Genomic DNA, 19,533 nt, shown 5'->3' on the forward strand with positions numbered 1-19,533 from the left:
GCAAAATAAATTTTATTTCCATTAGTTTATAAGACCTGTCTGCAAAGAAGCCACGGAATATGTTAAAATGTTAGCAGAGTTTGCGCAATGTTGTTTGCCCTCAGGGTTGGATCCTTGGTTTACTGAATATATTCAATATATTGAAACAATATATTCTTTAATTTCTGTGTAATCTGCCTAGACAGAATAGATTTCAAGTCTTATCAAATTAATTTTTTATACTTTAGGTTGACATTGCGTATATCTTTGATCAAACAAAAACAATAACAAAACCATAAAAATGACCACAAAATTTCCCCAATTATGAAGAGACTAAAATGTTTTTAAAAATGTGTTACCAGGTACTTCATTTTAAAATATGTACTGTTTCTTTGATTAAATAGGTAAACAAATATTGTTTCTCAGGCTCTCATAATCATATCTTAAATGTCCAAATTTCCTTTGATATCGTTTTAAAATTTTTGCCTTTCTAAAAATCTGATTATATATATACAAAAAGCAAAATAAAATTTCAAGACATATTTTACACTTAAAACTACTATTGACATTTGCCAGAGTGCCCTGGAAATTGCAAAAATGTTTTCTTTCACCTGATAAAAAATATGCAGGAGGCCGGGCATGGTGGTTCACCCCTGTAATCCCAGCAATTTGGGAGGCTGAGGCAGGCAGATCACCTGAGGTCAGGGGTTGGAGACTAGCCTGGCCAACATGGTGAAACCCCGTCTCTACTGAAAATACAAAAATTAGTCGGGTGTGGCGGTGCACACCTGTAATCCCAGCTACTCGGGAGGCTGAGGCAGGAGAATCATTTGAACCCGGGCGGTGGAGGTTGCAGTGAGCCAAGATTGTGCCACTGCACTCCAGCCTAATTGTTTGCTTTATGGAAAGTCCGTAGAAGTTTATCATTGCACTCCATTTCCATAATATATTTTAATCTTGGAGGAAGCACTGATAAAAACAATTTGCCAAGTTTTCCTCTAGTTATCACTGTTCTGGTAGTGCTTTGCCTGATGAGATTAGACAACAATAAAATGTTATCAGTCATAATTTCAGTTACTGTTTAAAACATTGTTTGGCTACAGTCTTACTTCTTTAATTTGAATCTAGTATCTATTACACCAGTGGTCCCCAACCTTTTTGGCACCAGGGACCAGTTTTGTGGAAGACAATTTTTTCAGGGACGAGGCAGGGGATGGTTTCTGGATGAAGGGATGAAACTATTTCACCTTACGTCATCAGATATTAGTTAGATTCTCATAAGGAACTGACAAACTAGATCTCTCACATGTGCAGTTCACAATCGGGTTTGAGCTCAGCCCCACCTCTGCCTCCTTCCCATGCTTGTTGGCACCCAAAGTCCAGAAGGGGCAGAGGTGGCAGGGGGCTGGTATGTCAGCGCTGCCCTGAGTGCATGTACACCCTGCCAGATTGTGACAGCACCCAGGCTTGGCCACAACTCTGCTCCGCCTTGGAGTTGGCACTGGGAGTAGCGACAGGCCAGGGAGTGGGAGCAGGCACTTCCAAGCCTGCGGGGGAAGGGGACTTCCCAAGCCCCTGAGAGTGTAGGGATGCCAGGTCTAGAGCCGTGGCTGGGCAGCTGCAGCTGCGCCCAGGGGCACAGAAATCCTGCCCTGCCTACTCAGTAGGGGGCAGGTCTCCTGCCTGTTCCTGGCTGCCATCGGCTTCAAGGATACCGCAGCCCCGGCTGCAGCCAGCATCTTAGCAGAGGCTACTCCAGACGGGCTGCCACTGCCATCACTACTACGCAGCCAGGGTTCCTAAGAGGGCACAGACCCTGTTCTACACCAGTGGTTCTCAACTGAGACAGACTTAGTCATGAAGGTTTAGAAAACTAAAGATAATACTTAGGTCTTATGCCAAACTTACTGCATCACTTTGCTTAATGTTCTTTGTATAAAAATACATCTCAAGATTATTATGTTATAGCTCAGTGTGTATTTCATTTTGTCTATTTTTAAAAAATGGATTTGTTGTTTTTCTTCCTAAAGGAACAACTACATTTTCTTCTCAGTTGCATTATTATTCTTATTAAGAACCTGCATTAGAACTTTTACTTTTGAAAATGTTCACTAATATATTAACCACAGACATTGTGATTTCTGTTATACAGATATTATATCTGATCATTTTGTTTTACACTGATGCTTTCCCTGATGCTCTGCTGTAAGCTATAGACAAAAGTTTTGGCTTTAATACTGAAGGATAAACACACAAGCCCTTGGGAAAAAAATTTACAAGGCACTTCAAACTGTTGGCATGTGAATAAACAGATGCATGAGTATGCGCTTGCACTTTCCATATAAGTGGAGTGAACCAGGATTTTGAGAGCATTTTTTCTCTGGTATCTGGCTTTTTTGGTCGCACAGGAGATGGCTTCATGAGATTGCTAATCTGAGATCCAGTTGAACAATAATTAATTTCATAAGACTGAAACAATTGATGAGGGCAATTTTATTGTGTTACTTGTGTGAAATGTTGATTTTGTTTTAATATTCTACTTACTGGATATATAGCTCAAACTCTTCTGTCTCATCTTAAGATCTCTAATCCACAATAATTTTATAAATATTGCTTTTAAAGTGAAATGATACATTTAGAAATAATAGTAGATTCTAACTTATCCTCAGAATTTTGGGGAAAAAACATATTAAATATCCTTACTTCTCATGATAATATAGTTAATTGCATAAGTCCAGTAAGAATGTACCTTCCTTTCTACCAGTATATAATAGGACAAATGGATTATACACTAAAGGACTTATGTGGAGTGTCATATATCAGAATAATGGTCATCAAATTATGCTCATATTGGGGAACAAAGTTTGACTATTTTATGGAGCCAATGCCCATAATGCTCTCCCAGGAAAAGTGGCCTGGTATCTAAATCGCCTGGTAACTAGCTACACGTCCCAGACTTATAGGTGATAAGGAAGGTCAATTTCAGGAATGCTAGAGATTACAACAAATTTTAGGGACTTTGAGGAAAGAGAAATATATTCAAATTTATAGACATAGCAGATGAAATCTGATAGACTTCTTGTGCATAGTTTATTACTGTCAAAGATAGCAAATAATATAGGCTTTCAAAAATCCAATTCAATATTCCGTTTTAAAACTTCCAGGCAGAAGTTAAATTTGTAACCATAGTGGTTGCTCAGTACTTTATAGTTAACAAATTAGATAAATTAGATGAAATGGACAAATTTCCAGAAGAAAACAAACTACTTAAACTGGCTCAAGAAGAAATAGACAATCTGAATAGATCTATATTAAGTAAAGATTAAATCAGTAACTAGACAACTACCTACATATGGCTAGGGCTAGATAGCTTCACCACTGAATTTATTAAAGAAGAATTAATACCAGTTATTCACAAATTCTTGCAGACCTGGAAGAGAAGGGACTACTTTCCATAACTTTCTAAGAAGTCAGTATTACTCTAATATCAAAACTTCACAAATCTCAGCACTTTTGGAGGCCAAGGCTGATGGATCAGTTGAGGCCAGCAGTTCAAGACCAGCCTGGCCAACACGGTGAAATCCTGTCTCTACTAAATATATATTTATATATTTATATTATATATTTATATTTATAATATATATACTATAGTATATATTTAGTATATTCTGCAAGAGATCCAGAATAGCAAAAACAATTGTGAAAAAGAAGAATAAAATAGAATTCATACTTTCTGATTTCAAACTCACTACAAACAAAGGTAATAATGACAGTGTGGTTTGAGCACAAGGATAGACATGTATATATATGTGTATATATATATATATGAAATAGATTTTTAAAATAAACCCATGAATCTATGGCTGATTGCTTTTTGATAAGGATGCCAAGACCTTTCAATGGGGAAAATGGTCTTTTCAACAAATGATCCTAGAACAAATAGCCACGTTCAAAAATATGTGAAGCTAGACCCTTACCTCACACCACATACAAAAATTAACTCAAAATGGATCAATGACCTATAATTTTCTATAAATTTCTTAGAAGATTTTATAGGAGTAAATCTTCATGATTTTGAATTTGGCTAAGGATTCTTAGATGTGACACTAAAAGCATGAGCAACAACAAAAAAAAGTACTTAATAAATAATTGTTACCTTTTATGCATCAAAGGACACAATTAAGAAAGGGACAAGACAATTCACAGAATGGGAGAAAGTATTTGCAAATTATCTGAAAAGAGACCTACACATATATATTTGCAGATATGTGTGTGTGTGTGACTATATATATATACATATTGATATATATATATATATCAATAATAAAAAGACAACCAAATTAATAATGGACCAATAATCTGAATAAATATTCCTCCAAAAAAGATTACACATGGCCAATAGATGCTTGACATCTTTAACCATCAGAGAAATGAAAATTAAACTACAAGGTACCATTTCACATCCATTAGGATGTCTAAAATAAAAAAGACAGATAATAACAAGTGTTGAGAAAAATGGAGAATTCAGAACCCTTCATACACTGCTGGTGGGAATGTAAAATGATCTGGCTGTTTTGCAAATGTCCTGAAAAGAAATGAAAACTTTTGTACGAACAAAAACTTGCAAACAAATGTTTATAGGTATATTATTTATAATAACCAAAAGGTAAAAGCAAAACAAACATATCCATCAACAGACAAATGAATAAATAAAATGTGGTATGTTCACCCAATGGAATAAAAGGAAACATTGATACATGCCAAAACATGAATGAATTTTAAAAACATAAGTGAAATCATTTAGTCACAAAAGGTCACATACTATATGATTACAATCATATGAAAGTCCAGAATAGGGAAATCTGTTGAGACAGAATGTAAATTAGTGGTGTTTATAGCTGAAATGAAAGTAGAGATAGAGGGATAGAGAAGTGATGGCTAAAGGATACACTGTTTCTTCTCAAGGTCATAAAAATATAATGAAATTGGCGATGGTAGCATGTCTCTATGGATGTACTAAAATATACTCTACTAATATACTAAAAACTGCTTTGAATATGAAGTATTATATGATATGTGAAGTATATCTCAATGAAGCTGTTAAAAAGTGCACTATGGTTCTAGATTTGTAAAACCAGCTTGAGGAGGTCTATATTGTAATTAACACTCTCATGTACCTATCTCAACAATAGGCCAAACCTTATGAAACTAGAAATATTTTTAATCAAGAATATTCTTTCTTCGAGATTAGTATAATCACAAGGAGGAGAGATTATAAGAAAAAAACGCAAGTGTTTTAAATGGGCATTTTCTTCCAGAAAACAGATAATGATGTACATTATTCTTGGTCATAAAAATAAAAATTAGTTATTAACTGGAATGCAACTGATTACTGCCCTAAGGATAGAGTGGTTTTGCACTTATTTATAAATTAATTTCAGCATTTTTAATATTCTCATATAAGTGTGATATTTTGAATTCTCCTTTGAATTTTTGTAACATCTTACTTGTTCCTTCATTAATTAATGAGTTAAACAAAATCTTTGAAACATTTTCATTTTATATTTGTGTGAGAGCTATGAATACGCCCTCTTCAAAAATTACCTTTAAATACTTATTTTTCTTATTTTTCTTTCTAATATTTAAACAAAACTACAAGATGAAATATAGTAGACAAAGGAGATGAATTTCTAAACATTTTCTTATTTTGAGACATCCTTTTTCTTCTTTCAGCATAGGAAGGAGTTTGCATCCATTGTAGTATATTTGGATTTTTTTAGTTTGAAAAACAAATCATGACTTTTTCTTAATTGGTTTATTGAATTCATTTACTGGTTTACTGAAGACTTTAAAGAGGGCAAAAGAGATATTTTGTTAAGAGATGTGTTAATTTTGAGAAGTATCCCATTGATTACTGTAAGAATTATGTTTATAAATTAGATTATTTGGCACTCTAGTAAATATCAATGAAAATAAACTTTAACTTATAACTTTAATATTTTCATACAATCAAAAAATAGAGATATACTCTAAGTAGGCATAACATAAATTGTTATAATTGATCAGGATATCTTGAATATATTTTTACAGATAACTAGTGGTTTCTACTAGCAGATTAAAACCAAGAGAAAATTAAAAGTTCACATTAAAAAAAATTTATAAGCAATAAATACAGCACTACAGCCACCACTAATTCTATATACAGTGGATTACATTTAAACAAACACTGCATTCCAGAATGAATATTTTATGAATAAATGCATTGGAAATTAACTTTAGGAAAGAAAATGACAAATTAGAATTTAGAAAATTAAAATATGACTTTCACAAGTAATCACAGTAAAATGCAGATCTACATTTTAAAAGCTAGAAATTCCCCAAATTTATTTTTTTGACAGCAAAGAAGTTTGCTTTAAAAAATGTGTCAGATTTACTTTGCTTTATGAGTATGATACAAAGATATTAAGTAGCATTCAGCTTTTGAGAAATGTAACATTTAAAACTATTCTAAAAATATATGGGTACAAAACTAACAGTGATTAATCATGAATAACTGCTATGCCTCAAGACTCTACAACAGACAAACCCTGGCTATAAAATAAATCTGATCTAGAATTAATATTATAAAAGCATAACAAAAATACTTGAAAATTACATGTTCATTTTAATATAATCTCTGATCATTCAACATTTTTTACTGTCACTTCTACTGTCAAGATGGTTGAGACTTGACAGTTTGTCTAGAAGAAGGCTGATATATGTCAACATGGTCAGCAAAGGATTTAAATATGGGTCTTTGAATAATAAATAGCTAATAATTGAGTTTATTAAAATGAATTTTTGTATAATTTAGGCAGTTGAAGGTCCAGAACAGCCTGCGTTCCTTTCTATGGCAGCTTGCTATGAAATTCATGTTTAAAACAAAACAATACTTTTTTATGCATAGATAAATTATAAATGTACTGACCAGACCATTCTATATGTTAATTCTTACAAATTTAGATAATTTGTCTCAGCAATTTGAAATAAGTTCTGAACTCACCATCTATTGACATATTGACAGCTTAAGAAACAACTTATAATGAGTAATTCATTAGTTTCATCCATTTTAATCAGATTGACACACTTAAAAAACAGATACCCATGACTTTTCCCAAAATTGACTTTTACTAATTGAAGTCATTCTTGTTCTTTAGAGATTTCAGCGGAAAATAACATTAGAGAAACTGAATCCCATACAAATTTCACTTTAATTCATTAGCAAGGTTTTCTTCTATCTTTATTTAATAAGGTCTGACAATAATTCAGTAAGATCTGACAATAATTTTTTCTCAATGATATATTCAAGTATTTCCCTGATTTATATTATATACAGTAGCTCTATTAAAATATTAAAGCATTGTATATGGTATATATTGTATCCTTCTAGTTTTTTATATTTCTTGAATAACCTGGGACATTTCCAAAGCTATATATCTTCACATAGTAAAAAGTCAGTAAAGTAATATTTTAATGGGGTAAAATCTATAAAAGTAGCAGATTGGTATTTATCACAGTAGTTGTTTAAAATTTCTGGATTAGAATGTGAGTTCATTGTCAAAATGAAAAAAGAAATATGTCAAACACACCTATTATTAAGGTATGAGTTATCAAAACAAATATAGTCAATAAAACAGTGACCTTGTGTTTTTAAAATAAATATGATAGATGTTTCTGTTCTCTTAGTTCTCAAACAGACTTCTGATGCTGGCATCTGGTTGTCTTTAAAATATTTACCAAATATAGCATTCCAGACTCTATTTTATTTAAAAAATCAGCCCAGATACAGTATCAGATATTAACATACACACATTGTTGCATTATATATTTGCTTTAAAAATTACGTAGGTTGTATGTATTTGATTTGAGACTATAAAATAAAATAATGGAGTATTTACATGCTCATTTTTCACAATTTCTTTTTACAAAATTCCAAGAAAATAAGAAATCCTTCATTGATTTTCTTTATATAAAATGATTGCTAATTTGTTTATACAGTAGAAATGGAAGGGACAAAATTTATATTTACAGGTACAAATTCCCTCCCACTGTGTGGTAAGACAGGAAGAAGTTGACAAGGTGTTTTGTGGCATCAACTAAGATGTTTTCCTAATGATATAGAAGTAGGATTGCATATTATACATCCTGTTCATCAAGTTTCCACAATGGATATGCCACAAGATATAACTGATGTGTCAGCAAATGAGTAGATCATAACAATTGTACTCAGTTGCTTTTCATAGAGAAAAGAAAGCCAGCAGGGATAATTCACTTCTGGTATTGTCCATTTGAGAGGGTAGTTACAAAAAGGACTACAGCACTCTCTGGGCAAAAAAATGTCAACTGCCCCAATCAAGATGGGATAAAGAGTTTTAAAACTAAAAGCTTATTTTCCCTTCATGTTTATAGGCCTTAGCTAGGTCTCTTGGGGCAATAAGGGTAGAATCATGCCCAACATGTATATTTACTTTTACAGTCATTTGTTTGTGAATTCATGCAATGGTGTGCTGGAGCTGGCTTACACCAGCTCAGAAAAGTTGATTGTTCTTTTCTCCAATTCCACATTTGGTGATGTCAGGTTAGTAGCATCACATCAGGCATAGTGGGAGTATTTACTGACAAACATTACAAACCAGGATTTCTTTTTTCCCACATAGAGCTGGATGTTACACTCTTATCAACGCACTACTAATTTCATGTGAGGCTTTTCTTTATGACATTCAAAAAGTCATTTAATATTGAAGTCTTCTGGCTATAGAGTCATGGGTCCAAGTCCTTGAGTTAGGAGTAGCACAAAACAGTGAGACAACCATCCTTCTATTTTCAATTATATAAATTTTCTGGTTTTAAGAGAACATTTTCAATATCATGGATGCTTTTTCCATTTAAGTGTTCACTAGGACAGTCATGACTATAACCTGGACCATCACTGATTGTTGACACTGTATAAGACGCACTACGAAGAGCTTCTGAGTTGGAAAAGCTGTTTCCAAATTGGATTTTGTATTGATTCCAGTTTCTTCTCAGAATTGCTTGAACCTATCAATCAAAAAGAAATGGAAAGAGCAAGAACAACCCATTAATTGAAATGAAGGCACTGTTTTTGAAGCACAATTAAATAGGTCTTTGAGAAGAGCTTTTTTTAAAAAAAAGTTATGTTAATTAGTGAATAATATAGCTTCATTTTCTTAATTTAAAAAATTAAGTGTACCATCTTCACATTAGGAAATGTATTACAATTACATTGTACTTTACATTCCATTAATATTTTTCATGGCCTGTTTTGTCTTCAAAGCTTTTATAATGCATATGTATTTACTGTTGCCAAACAAATAGGTAATCTGGACCCCCATTTACAAGATTTCATGTACAACATCGAGTTTTATATTAATGTCTTTATTAATAGAATGAGAAGACAATTCGTGACAGGATAAGAGAAAGATATACAAAAGAAAAGAAGTTAGGATACGAAGAATGCAAATCATCAGCAGCAGCAGCAGGGCAGTAGCAGCAACCTTTGTTTTTTAGTGATTCCCATATGCCAGAAATTGTGCTACATTCTAAAAAAGGGAGCACGATATTTGTCTTCATGGAGCTTACTACATAGAGGAAAGAAAAGTGTTGAACAAATAATTATAAATCTGGTGAATATTGTGAAAAATAAATTTAGGAATGTAACCACTCCATTTTTATATATTTGAATCCTCTTCTGCTGAATAAATTTGCAGTTTAATGATTTCCTTCCCCTCTGTTTGAAGCTAGAGATCAGGGGTAGGTGGGTCCTATACAGTAAAATATTGGTCATAATGGAATGTAAGGCACGAGAGTGAATTTTCTTCATTGTCAGTCAGTGGGCACAAATGAGAATATTTAAATACATCTCTAGCTAAGTACCTGGAGGACTTTTCCAGGTCTGATGAGTGAGCACACTGGCTTGGAGCAGCCTGCTTCTAGGTTATGAATGTGTTAGCCAAATCCTTGTGACCCGATCTATGTTTGCCCAGAGTGGGTTTGCTTTGAAAGGTCTTCCCCAAGCTCTCTATTGCTCTTTGGCTCTTTCAGTGCTTTTCCAAAGGGAATCTGAGCATCTCACAGCAACTTTCTGGTAATTCATTTTCTACGTACTGATGTATAATTGTTTAACTTTCTACTACTTATATAGAATTCCTCAACTTTCTCTTCACTATATCCATGTATACAAATCAATATTAAATCTTTAAAAAGGGCTTATTTCTTTCTTGTTATTTCCTAGTCTAATGGATTAAAACAAACACACACACACACACACAACCTCAATTCCTCCAATTACAAACATTCTATAGAAAATAGGTGTTCCAGGATGTCTGCAGCTTTACAGAATACTTCAGAGTTCCTGTTAAAGTATCTTATAGTCTGTCACCTAAAATAAACCCAAAGTTTTATTGTCTCATTTCATGTAGAAAAAAAGAAGGAGCAAATATAAAGCCAACAATGTGTTTAGGTAAAATTAAATGAGGTATTAAAATTACCAGTTAGTTTCACTCTACTATATAGTTTAAAAATTATATAATTAAAATGAAATAACTTCGTATTAAAAGTTACATTATGATGAAGTTCAGTAACTTCATGACTTTCAAGCTCAATTAAAAAAATATATGGTAACCATATCTGAAGAAAACAATTTATATTCATGTAAATATGCTTTGAAAATAAAAGCATTTATAAGGCAACAAATTTATTTATCTTGCAAAAATTAAACTTTCCTCTCAATTTAGTAATATAATTCTAAATCCTCCATATAAAATATTTAAATTAAGATAATTTAAAAATAACATCGGCATATGTAACAACCTCAAGATCATGAGCAAACTACAAATTGAATGGCTTCAGATTGTGAATTTTAAATACATATTCAGAGATTCAAAATAAAAATGACCATTGACCAATTATCTAGATACATCTGATGAGAAATATTTTTGATCCTTATTTTTTGTTTCATAAATTTCTCCTCATTTTGTTACTAAATGCTGAATTGGTTGAGTACATAAACAATATAGTTTCTGGTTGAGGGGAAGTGGCATATAGCTTTGTATAAAAAATTCTATATAAAGGATGAGAAAAAGCTGACAGGAAGTAATAGCTTAGCTGTGAGTCTAGTACTTATAGTCTTAAAAAGGAAAGCTTAAATTCAATTTGGAAGGAAAATGGCTATTGAAATATATGACTGTTTGTTCTTAAGATATCTACTTTGATTAAGGTCATCACTCTATTTCTTCCTTGCAACTAAATCATCAGAAAAACCACAGAAAGCCAATTTCCTGAACTGTGAGGTCTTACTATAGTTAAAAATAAACCTAATTAAAGATCCACAGGCCTTGTAGACTTGTTTGTTTGTTTATGTTATTTGCTCTAAGGATGTTACATTTTTCTTCTGCTTCCTCTAATACAATATCACACCTGTTAAATACGACATTAAAGCAGCTACTCTTAATAAACTTTTAATGAGAAAAAATCAATGGGGAAGAGTAACAAGCAAATTTCCATTGTAAGGGAAGATAGCTGGGTGTTATTAAAGATATGAATGTTTTCATTGTTTTATGCATGACCATGATATAAGTAGTAAGGCAAATGTTTAGAATGTAACATTACAACTTTATATACCCATTAACACCCAATAAGGAACAAACTTTATACTCCTTAATGGGAGTCAATTTAAAATATGTATGAAGCTTTTATAAAAAGTCTACCTAGTTCTCATTAAAGAATTTGGGTTTAATTGTTCTCAACAAAACTTTTTGCTCATCTTATGGGATATCTACCCTCAGGTGTTGTTAAATATAACCTTCTGATGACTAGAGTCCCTAGTTTATGATCACAGTGTACATTTTTGTCTGAGGGCACTAGGGATAAAATGAAAGTAATCCAAGTACTTGTCAAGTCACATTTATTTAACCAGTGAGAAATACTAATAGCAAGATGTTGGCTAAAAAGTACATAAAAGGTAGGAAAGAAAAAAAACACAAATATTAAGCTAAAAGCAGGCATTTGACCTAATGTGGAAAACAAGAAGGAAACTAAGCCTGAGCAAATGATTTTAAGAAGTACATGACATAGTTGGAACAAAATGAATTTGGCAGTTGTTTCTTCATGTTATGAGAGTGGGAAAAAGTAAGAGGCATTGAGACAAAAAGGGAGGGATCATAGTATTTCTTAAGAAAAGAAATGAATCATACTGAAACAGGGATTATATCTCCAGAGATGAAGAAAAGGAACAGATATTAGAAATGTTGTGAGGAACTGAAAGATTTGGCAACAGCCTAGCTCAAAGATTTTGTATTATTGTAATTTTCCAATGTCAAAATTTTCTCAATTTTAGGACATGGCAGAAGATCAAGGTTCTGTGTCCCTTTTGTTTACACAGATCAAGTGTAACAGGAGTGTTAGGCATTACTTTAGATATTCCCTGGGCACTCTTTCTAAATAAAAGAGCCAATTTGGGATTTTGATCCAAAATGATTAATGTTCCTGTTTGCACATGTATTTTTGAAAATAAGTGATTTGACAAATCAAATAATAAGTATACTAAGAATCTCATGAAGTGGGGCATGGTGCTAAAAACTTTATCTTTCTTAGCTTGTATTTATTTTTCTGAGACCTGTGTAGAGAACTTGATTTAATTTCCCTTTAAGAAAGATAGACACAAGCTCCTGAAATTTGCCAGCATTTGCCAAAATATCACAGCCAGGATGAAAAGTAGCATCTTTCTTGTTTAAATGTATTGCTGTGTTTATTCTACACTGCCTCCTATTACAAAATATTTTACTAGTGAGTGTGTTTTGAATATTTAAAAATTAGTTCATAGAATTAAAATCTGTTTCCATAGATACAGAGGTCTACCTTTCCTATTTCATGCATGTTCTTTAGCATGTTGTCCATATCACTCTCATCTATATTTAATTATTACATCCTATACAAGTAGCATTTAGGATTGTCTAATTCAGTGTCTATAACATTAAATTTATAGAGGTATATAATAAAATCTATTTGAATTTTACTATCAAACAAATGATTTATCTATTTTTTGTAACTGCATTCTCTGTCTATGCTTCTCATTGATTTCAGAAAAAGTTGCTCTTGTCTTCTGTATAGCAGAAGAATTATGGAAGTACCACTTAAATGTATGGGATATAGTCTACAATGTGTGGCAATTCTACACCCCATTACAAATAAATAAATATAGATAAATAAAATAAATAATAATAATATAAATAAATATGTGTTGAACCTGAAATATATTTTAATTAAAAACTGAACATTGAGTTTTATTATATGCCAAGATGAGGAAGTAAAAATATTACTTAAGCAAGAGCAAATAACATGTTATAGTTTTTCATGATGTGTGCATGATTTCCAATGTTCATTTGTTTTATAGGAATGGTTGTCATAGGTTATACCAACTGGTCCCATGTGTTCCCCATCTGAAGCTTTATGATAAGCTTCACATTATCAAGTGTCTGTGTCTCACTCAGCTGCTGTCTGGATTTCTAAACTTTGTTCAATTTTGCCAAAATCCTTCTACAGGTTAAATTGTGTTGAGCAGATTAAAAACATATAAAGAGCTAAGTCAATAGAGCTCAAATTACTGAGCTATAACACATTTGTATGCATAAGAAATATGTTACCAGTTTTCAAAATGCCTGAAACTTCCCAAGTAGGAAACTCATGGATAAAAATCTAGAAGTACTGAAGAGTACATGGTCATGTTATGAATTAGAGCATTCTCTTCTAAATTTCCTAACCCATTGAATTTCTTCCCTGTACAACCAAGAGTTTAATTTTTAAAATCCTTTTGTATTTGCCATAAAGTTGCTTCCTTAGGCTGCATTGTAAGACAGGCAAAAAAGAGAAAGAGGGAAAATGAGATGATCCTATTTCTTATTTCCTATTAGAGTGTATGTTCTATGAGATTTGGGATTGCCTAGCACTGTATCTGGGGAAAAGCTCAGACTTAATGGGACTCAAAGGTATCTCAAAAGATTAGATGAATAGCTTTTGAAATATTTTTAAGTGAGTTTGACTTTTCTCTAGCTTTAAACTCCAATATGACCTGAGCATTTGAGAAGGAGAGTTAAACCTATGGTAAGAGATTCTATGGTTCTTTCCCTGATGGAAATAGAATTTAATATGGTTGTTCCTGGGGAATTTATAATTTTATCTCATTTAAATACATGGATAGATAGACAGATAGTAAATATAATATAATAGAAGGAATAAAATCAATTATCATACCTCTCCATTAAAAAAGCAGAAAATGGTAGAGACCAAAAGACCCTGTAAAAGAAAAATAGAATGATCTGAATCCAAATGGAAAGATACATGTATTTGTAACCAAATAGCTGTACAAGTAGTCAGGAGTAAAACCAAAGCTATATGTATATTTAATACCAAACTTCTCAAGCTGCCTTCTTATCAAGAATGCCATACCTGGAAGTGCATAAGGATGTGCATGATGTAGTCATATACCTCCTCTGCAATCTTTCCTTCAGGTCGCCATGGAATCAACACAAATTCAATGCCAAGCAATGGCACCAAGATAAGAGTAGCTCTCACAGCTTTCATGTAGAGATTGGATTCCGCTTGGTGTGTAACTTTTAACTTGGTGATGAGAACGCGAACAATATTTAACAAGAAAAAAAGATTCACCTAAAAACGAAATAAAATGGCATCTGAAAATCATTTCATATTTAATATTAAGAAGCATTATTCAAGTATCTTCAATTGTATAAATCTTAAAATATTTTTAACGTACAAGAATATTTTTAAAGGGTATTATTGCCTAAGATATTAATTTATATTTCTGGAATTGTGATTTATCAATTTAACAAGTACATCAATTTTAATAAACAAGTTTTAAAAAAGTAAAATTAAATTATGGTATAATTACTGTGGAACAAATTCAGTTGAAGAATATTTCAGTTTTTCTCAGCTCATTTTCACATGCAATTTAAAAAATCTGTGGTCTAAAAACTAAAGATTTTGAACATTTTCATATCAAAGAAAATAATTGTTTATAGAAAAATGCTAATTTTTAAAGCATCCCCTCTTTATCATGTCCATATGACATACTTTCTAAATGTGTATTATACCATAATAACCATTTTCATCTTTCAAACCAAAAACTTTCCTGCTTCTTCTTGTAACAATAATCTTTACAACACCTCTCCAAAGTAGCACTGTAATCCTCTTTTACTTATGAGGGAACTTTGAACCAGCTGATCTTCATTCTAGAGCTAAAATAATTTGGCATTCTATAAGACCTCCTGTTAATTACTGTCTGCAATGACATAATATTCACTATTTTTGTGCCTTAACAACTTTCTCGAAGAGACAGTACTTTCTTTGGATGGGAGACATAAACCTTTGACACTCTAATGTGACTCAGCAAACAGGGTCCTACTGAAACATATTTATTTCTCTTTCTCTCGCATAATACAAGTTTATCTTTTTCTTATTTTCACCCAAGTTAGAGTTTATCTCTTTCTTATTTTCACCCAAGTCAATATCTTTTACTTTGGTCCATTTTCTCTATGCCCATTCCTTATGCCTTCCATAGAATCATGAATATTAATTCCAGAAGAGCTCCAGAGGGGCTAATTGCTATTCTCTTTTCTTTTTCCTCACCCTTAGTTCTGGCATCTGCCCTTTGTTTAATAATCTTAAATTTTCAGTCTATGCACCAAATATAATTTATATCCACACGGTTTGAAAATTGCAAAAAATAGTAGTTTCCCATTTATTATAGAAAAGAATTAACAAAGAGCATGCATTTGCTAAATTGTATCATAAAAATAACTGGGCACAAAAATATTCTACCACTATTTTTAGAAAATTTAATGGAACATATGCTTCAAAAATATACAGCTCACTATAATCCTAACGGAAACACATCTATGAAAAGCAATGTTTGTAGACACAGAAATACGATAAAGACAAAAGCAGAATAAGCCATTTCAACAGGTGTGAAAATGAAACGTGACAAATCAACATGTCAGCTGTTATTCCACTCATCCTAATATATTCCCTCTCTAAACACCCATTGCTCTTTAAAAAAAGATAATAATGCTCTTTTATCTGCTTAATATCGAATATTTTATAATCTTAATACTTTAAATCATAAATTATAAAAACGCAGTAGAAACACTGCAATTTAGATGATCCCAATTATATGAAAATTTTTAAATGCAAAGTGCTTCTCCAAATGGCAAGTCTGATTTAAAATGTGAAACTAGAAACTAGAGTTGACAATAGCGTTAATTATTCTATTAGCTATTTTATAAATAATTGTCTTAGAATGAATTGGATGCTATTTTCCATGCTGTTTTTCCACAAAACATTGTTTTGAGAATTATAATCCCCTCATCTTAATTTATTTTCTGTAAATATTTCCATTTACTTTAAGCAAAAATAAAAGAAGAATTTTAAATTTTAGAAGAACTATGTCTGAATTTCACCCACCCTCGAGCCAAACTAGTTCAGTAGAAAAGAAGAAACCTTTAACTGGCATACTCATAAAGTTTACGTAGCTAGTAGGCACATCAGGCTATTTTCATATCACAATACCACGCTTGGGTCATGACGGGAACTGGGGTAAATCTATACAGTGGCAGTAGGACAGTTTCTGGAAGTCATTCCCAAACAATCACTTAACTATGCACTGAAGTCACCTAAATATCTGTCACTGAACCCAAATTAAATGTGTCATCTCTCAACTTCCCCTCAACAGGATCTCAAAAATGCTGTAGTCACTCCAGTATCACCCTGCTCACGTGGAAATGGGATGGAGGAAGTCTGAGTGGAATGACTTGTGATTAAAATATCTTATTTATAAAAGTTGTGCAAAAACACATGATAGCCATGAGAACAATTACTAGGGCTCTTCTGAGGAGCTTGGAATTGGCCAGGACCAAGGAGGAGCTCTGGAGCTTAAACAAGGACAGAATGATTTATCCGGATAGAAAAATAGGTTCCTAATCTTGTTTTAGGCCAACAAGATGGGAAAGTTTTAGGCAAATAATGTGGATTTTCACTTCTTTTCCTACTGACCAGCTTGATGGGCTATATTCCTGTATTTCATCCTTACTCTTCTTCCTCAAAGTTTACATGAACAGATGTTTCCAAGGATTGTGTAGATGATGTTACACTTTGCATTTGCTAGGTGCTTTCACTTCCTGAACCTTACTGATTTAGAAGTCTGAATGATGTACCCCTCTGTGCAGCCAGATCTTTTGTAATAAAATATTGTCTTGCATTTGTTCTGGAATCTCCTGGGTAGCCCAAATGTTATATTATAGTTTCTTCGAGCTCTCCTCAGAGTAGAAGCATGGTATCATCCAGAAACTACAAGTGAGGAAACTTTGAAGGCATTTTTTCAAGAATTTATAATATTCTATGCACTAACTGTGCCAAATCACTTAACAGAAAGTATCTCATTTAATCCTTATAATACCCTGTGAGGTATATATTCTTATTATTCCATCATTACAGGTGAGAAAACAAAGACACAGAGAGGTTAAAAACAAAATAAAACAGAAAACTTGCTCTGAGATGATACACAGGCAGCTGTGGTAGAGCCAGGATTCAGTACTGACTCTTTTGTGCACACAATGCAAAACCAGGCAGTCTCAGGGTACAACTTAAACACAGTATGTCACTCACGCCCTTAGAATATCGGAGAAGGAAGGGAGGCAAGTGCCTTTGCCTTTGAAATTTTCACTACAATCTATATTAAGGTATATCAAAAAATGTTATGAAAGTCATAATAAATTCTATAAGAATGGCTTAACAATGATACATTTTGAGAATGGTTTGAACAGTGATCCAACACAACCATATACTAAACTGCAGCTAGCAAATATAGTTAAATAATAGAATATCTGTATTTAAAAAGAGTCTGAAAATAAGAATGAGGAAGCTTTGAATTTTACATGAAAAATATCACATACATACACGAACACATATATAAATAACTTAATCGCAGCTGTAAATAAAGGGTATTTGAATAGGAGGAGAGGAAGTCAAATTGTCTCTGTTTGCAGATGACATAACTGTATATTTAGAAAACCCCATCAACTCAGCCAAAAAACTCCTTAAGCTGATAAGCAACTTTAGCAAAGTCTCAGGATACAAAATCAATGTGCAAAAATCACAAGCATTCCTATACAACAATAATAGATAAACAGAGAGCTAAATCATGAGTCAACTTTCATTCACAAATGCTACAAAGAGAATAAAATACCTAGGAATACAACTTGCAAGGGAAGTGAAGGACCTCTTCAAGGAGAACGACAAACCACTGCTCAAGGAAATAGGAGAGGACACAAACAAATGAAAAAACATTCCATGCTCATGCATAGAAGAATCAATATCATGAAAATGGCCATACTACCCAAAGTAATTTATAGATTCAATGCTATCCCCATCAAGCTACTATTGACTTTCTTCACAGAATTAGGAAAAACTACTTTACGTTTCATATGGAACCAAAAAAAGAGCCTGTATAGGCAAGACTAAGCAATCCTAAACAAAAAGAACAAAGCTGGAGGCATCATGCTACCTGACTTCAAACCATACTACAAGGCTACAGTAGCCAAAACAGCATGGTACTGGTACCAAAACAGATATATAGACCAATTCAACAGAACAGAGGCCTTAGAAGTAACACCACACTTCTACAACCATCTGATCTTTCACAAACCTGACAAAAACCAGCAATGGGGAAAGGATTCCCTATTAAATAAATGGTGTTGGGAAAACTGGCTAGCCGTATGTAGAAAACTGAAACTGGACCCCTTCTTTATACCTTATACAAAAATTAACTCAAGATGCATGAAAGACTTAAAAGTAAGACCTAAAACCATAAAAACCCTAGAAGAAACGCGAGGCAATACCATTCAGGACATAAGCATGGGCAAAGACTTCATGACTAAAACACTAAAAGCAATGGCAACAAATGCCAAAATTGACAAATGGGATCTAATTAAACTAAAGAACTTCTGCACAGCAAAACAATCACCAGAGTGAACAGGCTACCTACAGAATGGGAGAAATTTTTTGCAATCTATCCATCTGACAAAGGGCTAATATCCAGAATCTACAAAGAACTTAAACAAATTTACAAGAAATAAACAAACAACCCCATCAAAAAGTGGGCAAACGATATGAACAGGCACTTCTCAAAAGAAGACATTTATGCAGCCAACAAACTTATGAAAAAAAGCTAATCATCACTGGTCATTAGAGAAATGCAAATCAAAACCACAATGAGATACCATCTCACACCAGTTAGAATGGTGATCATTAAAATGTCAGGAAACAACAGATGCTGGAGAGAATGTGGAGAAATAGGAACACTTTTACAGTGTTGGTGGGAGTGTAAATTAGTTCAACCATTGTGGAAGACAGTATGGTGATTCCTCAAGTATCTAGAACCAGAAATACCACTTGACCCAGCAATCCCCTTACTGGGTATATACCCAA

At 32.8% G+C, this 19,533-nt stretch overlaps 1 protein-coding gene and 1 long non-coding RNA gene across 4 annotated transcripts in view; one reads left to right on the forward strand and one right to left on the reverse strand.

Annotated features, from left to right (window-relative positions):
• The window catches only part of LOC134737700 (uncharacterized), a 456,000-nt gene that overhangs the window by 415,574 nt on the left and 20,893 nt on the right, over positions 1 to 19,533 (forward strand). The gene's annotated exons all lie outside the window — the stretch shown is intronic.
• The window catches only part of CALCRL (calcitonin receptor like receptor), a 112,214-nt gene continuing 97,294 nt past the window's right edge, over positions 4,614 to 19,533 (reverse strand). For all 3 annotated transcript variants that reach the window (XM_054477289.2, XM_054477291.2, XM_054477290.2), the window contains 3 exons: positions 14,482 to 14,700; positions 14,287 to 14,328; positions 4,614 to 9,057 (listed from right to left, as the gene is read on the reverse strand). In XM_054477289.2, the coding sequence (XP_054333264.1) occupies positions 8,842 to 9,057; positions 14,287 to 14,328; positions 14,482 to 14,700 (477 nt within the window). In that variant the 3' untranslated portion in view covers positions 4,614 to 8,841. The remainder of the gene's footprint in view (positions 9,058 to 14,286; positions 14,329 to 14,481; positions 14,701 to 19,533) is intronic.

This window comes from Pongo pygmaeus, chromosome 11, assembly GCF_028885625.2.
Source record: "Pongo pygmaeus isolate AG05252 chromosome 11, NHGRI_mPonPyg2-v2.0_pri, whole genome shotgun sequence".
Lineage (NCBI taxonomy): Eukaryota > Metazoa > Chordata > Mammalia > Primates > Hominidae > Pongo > Pongo pygmaeus.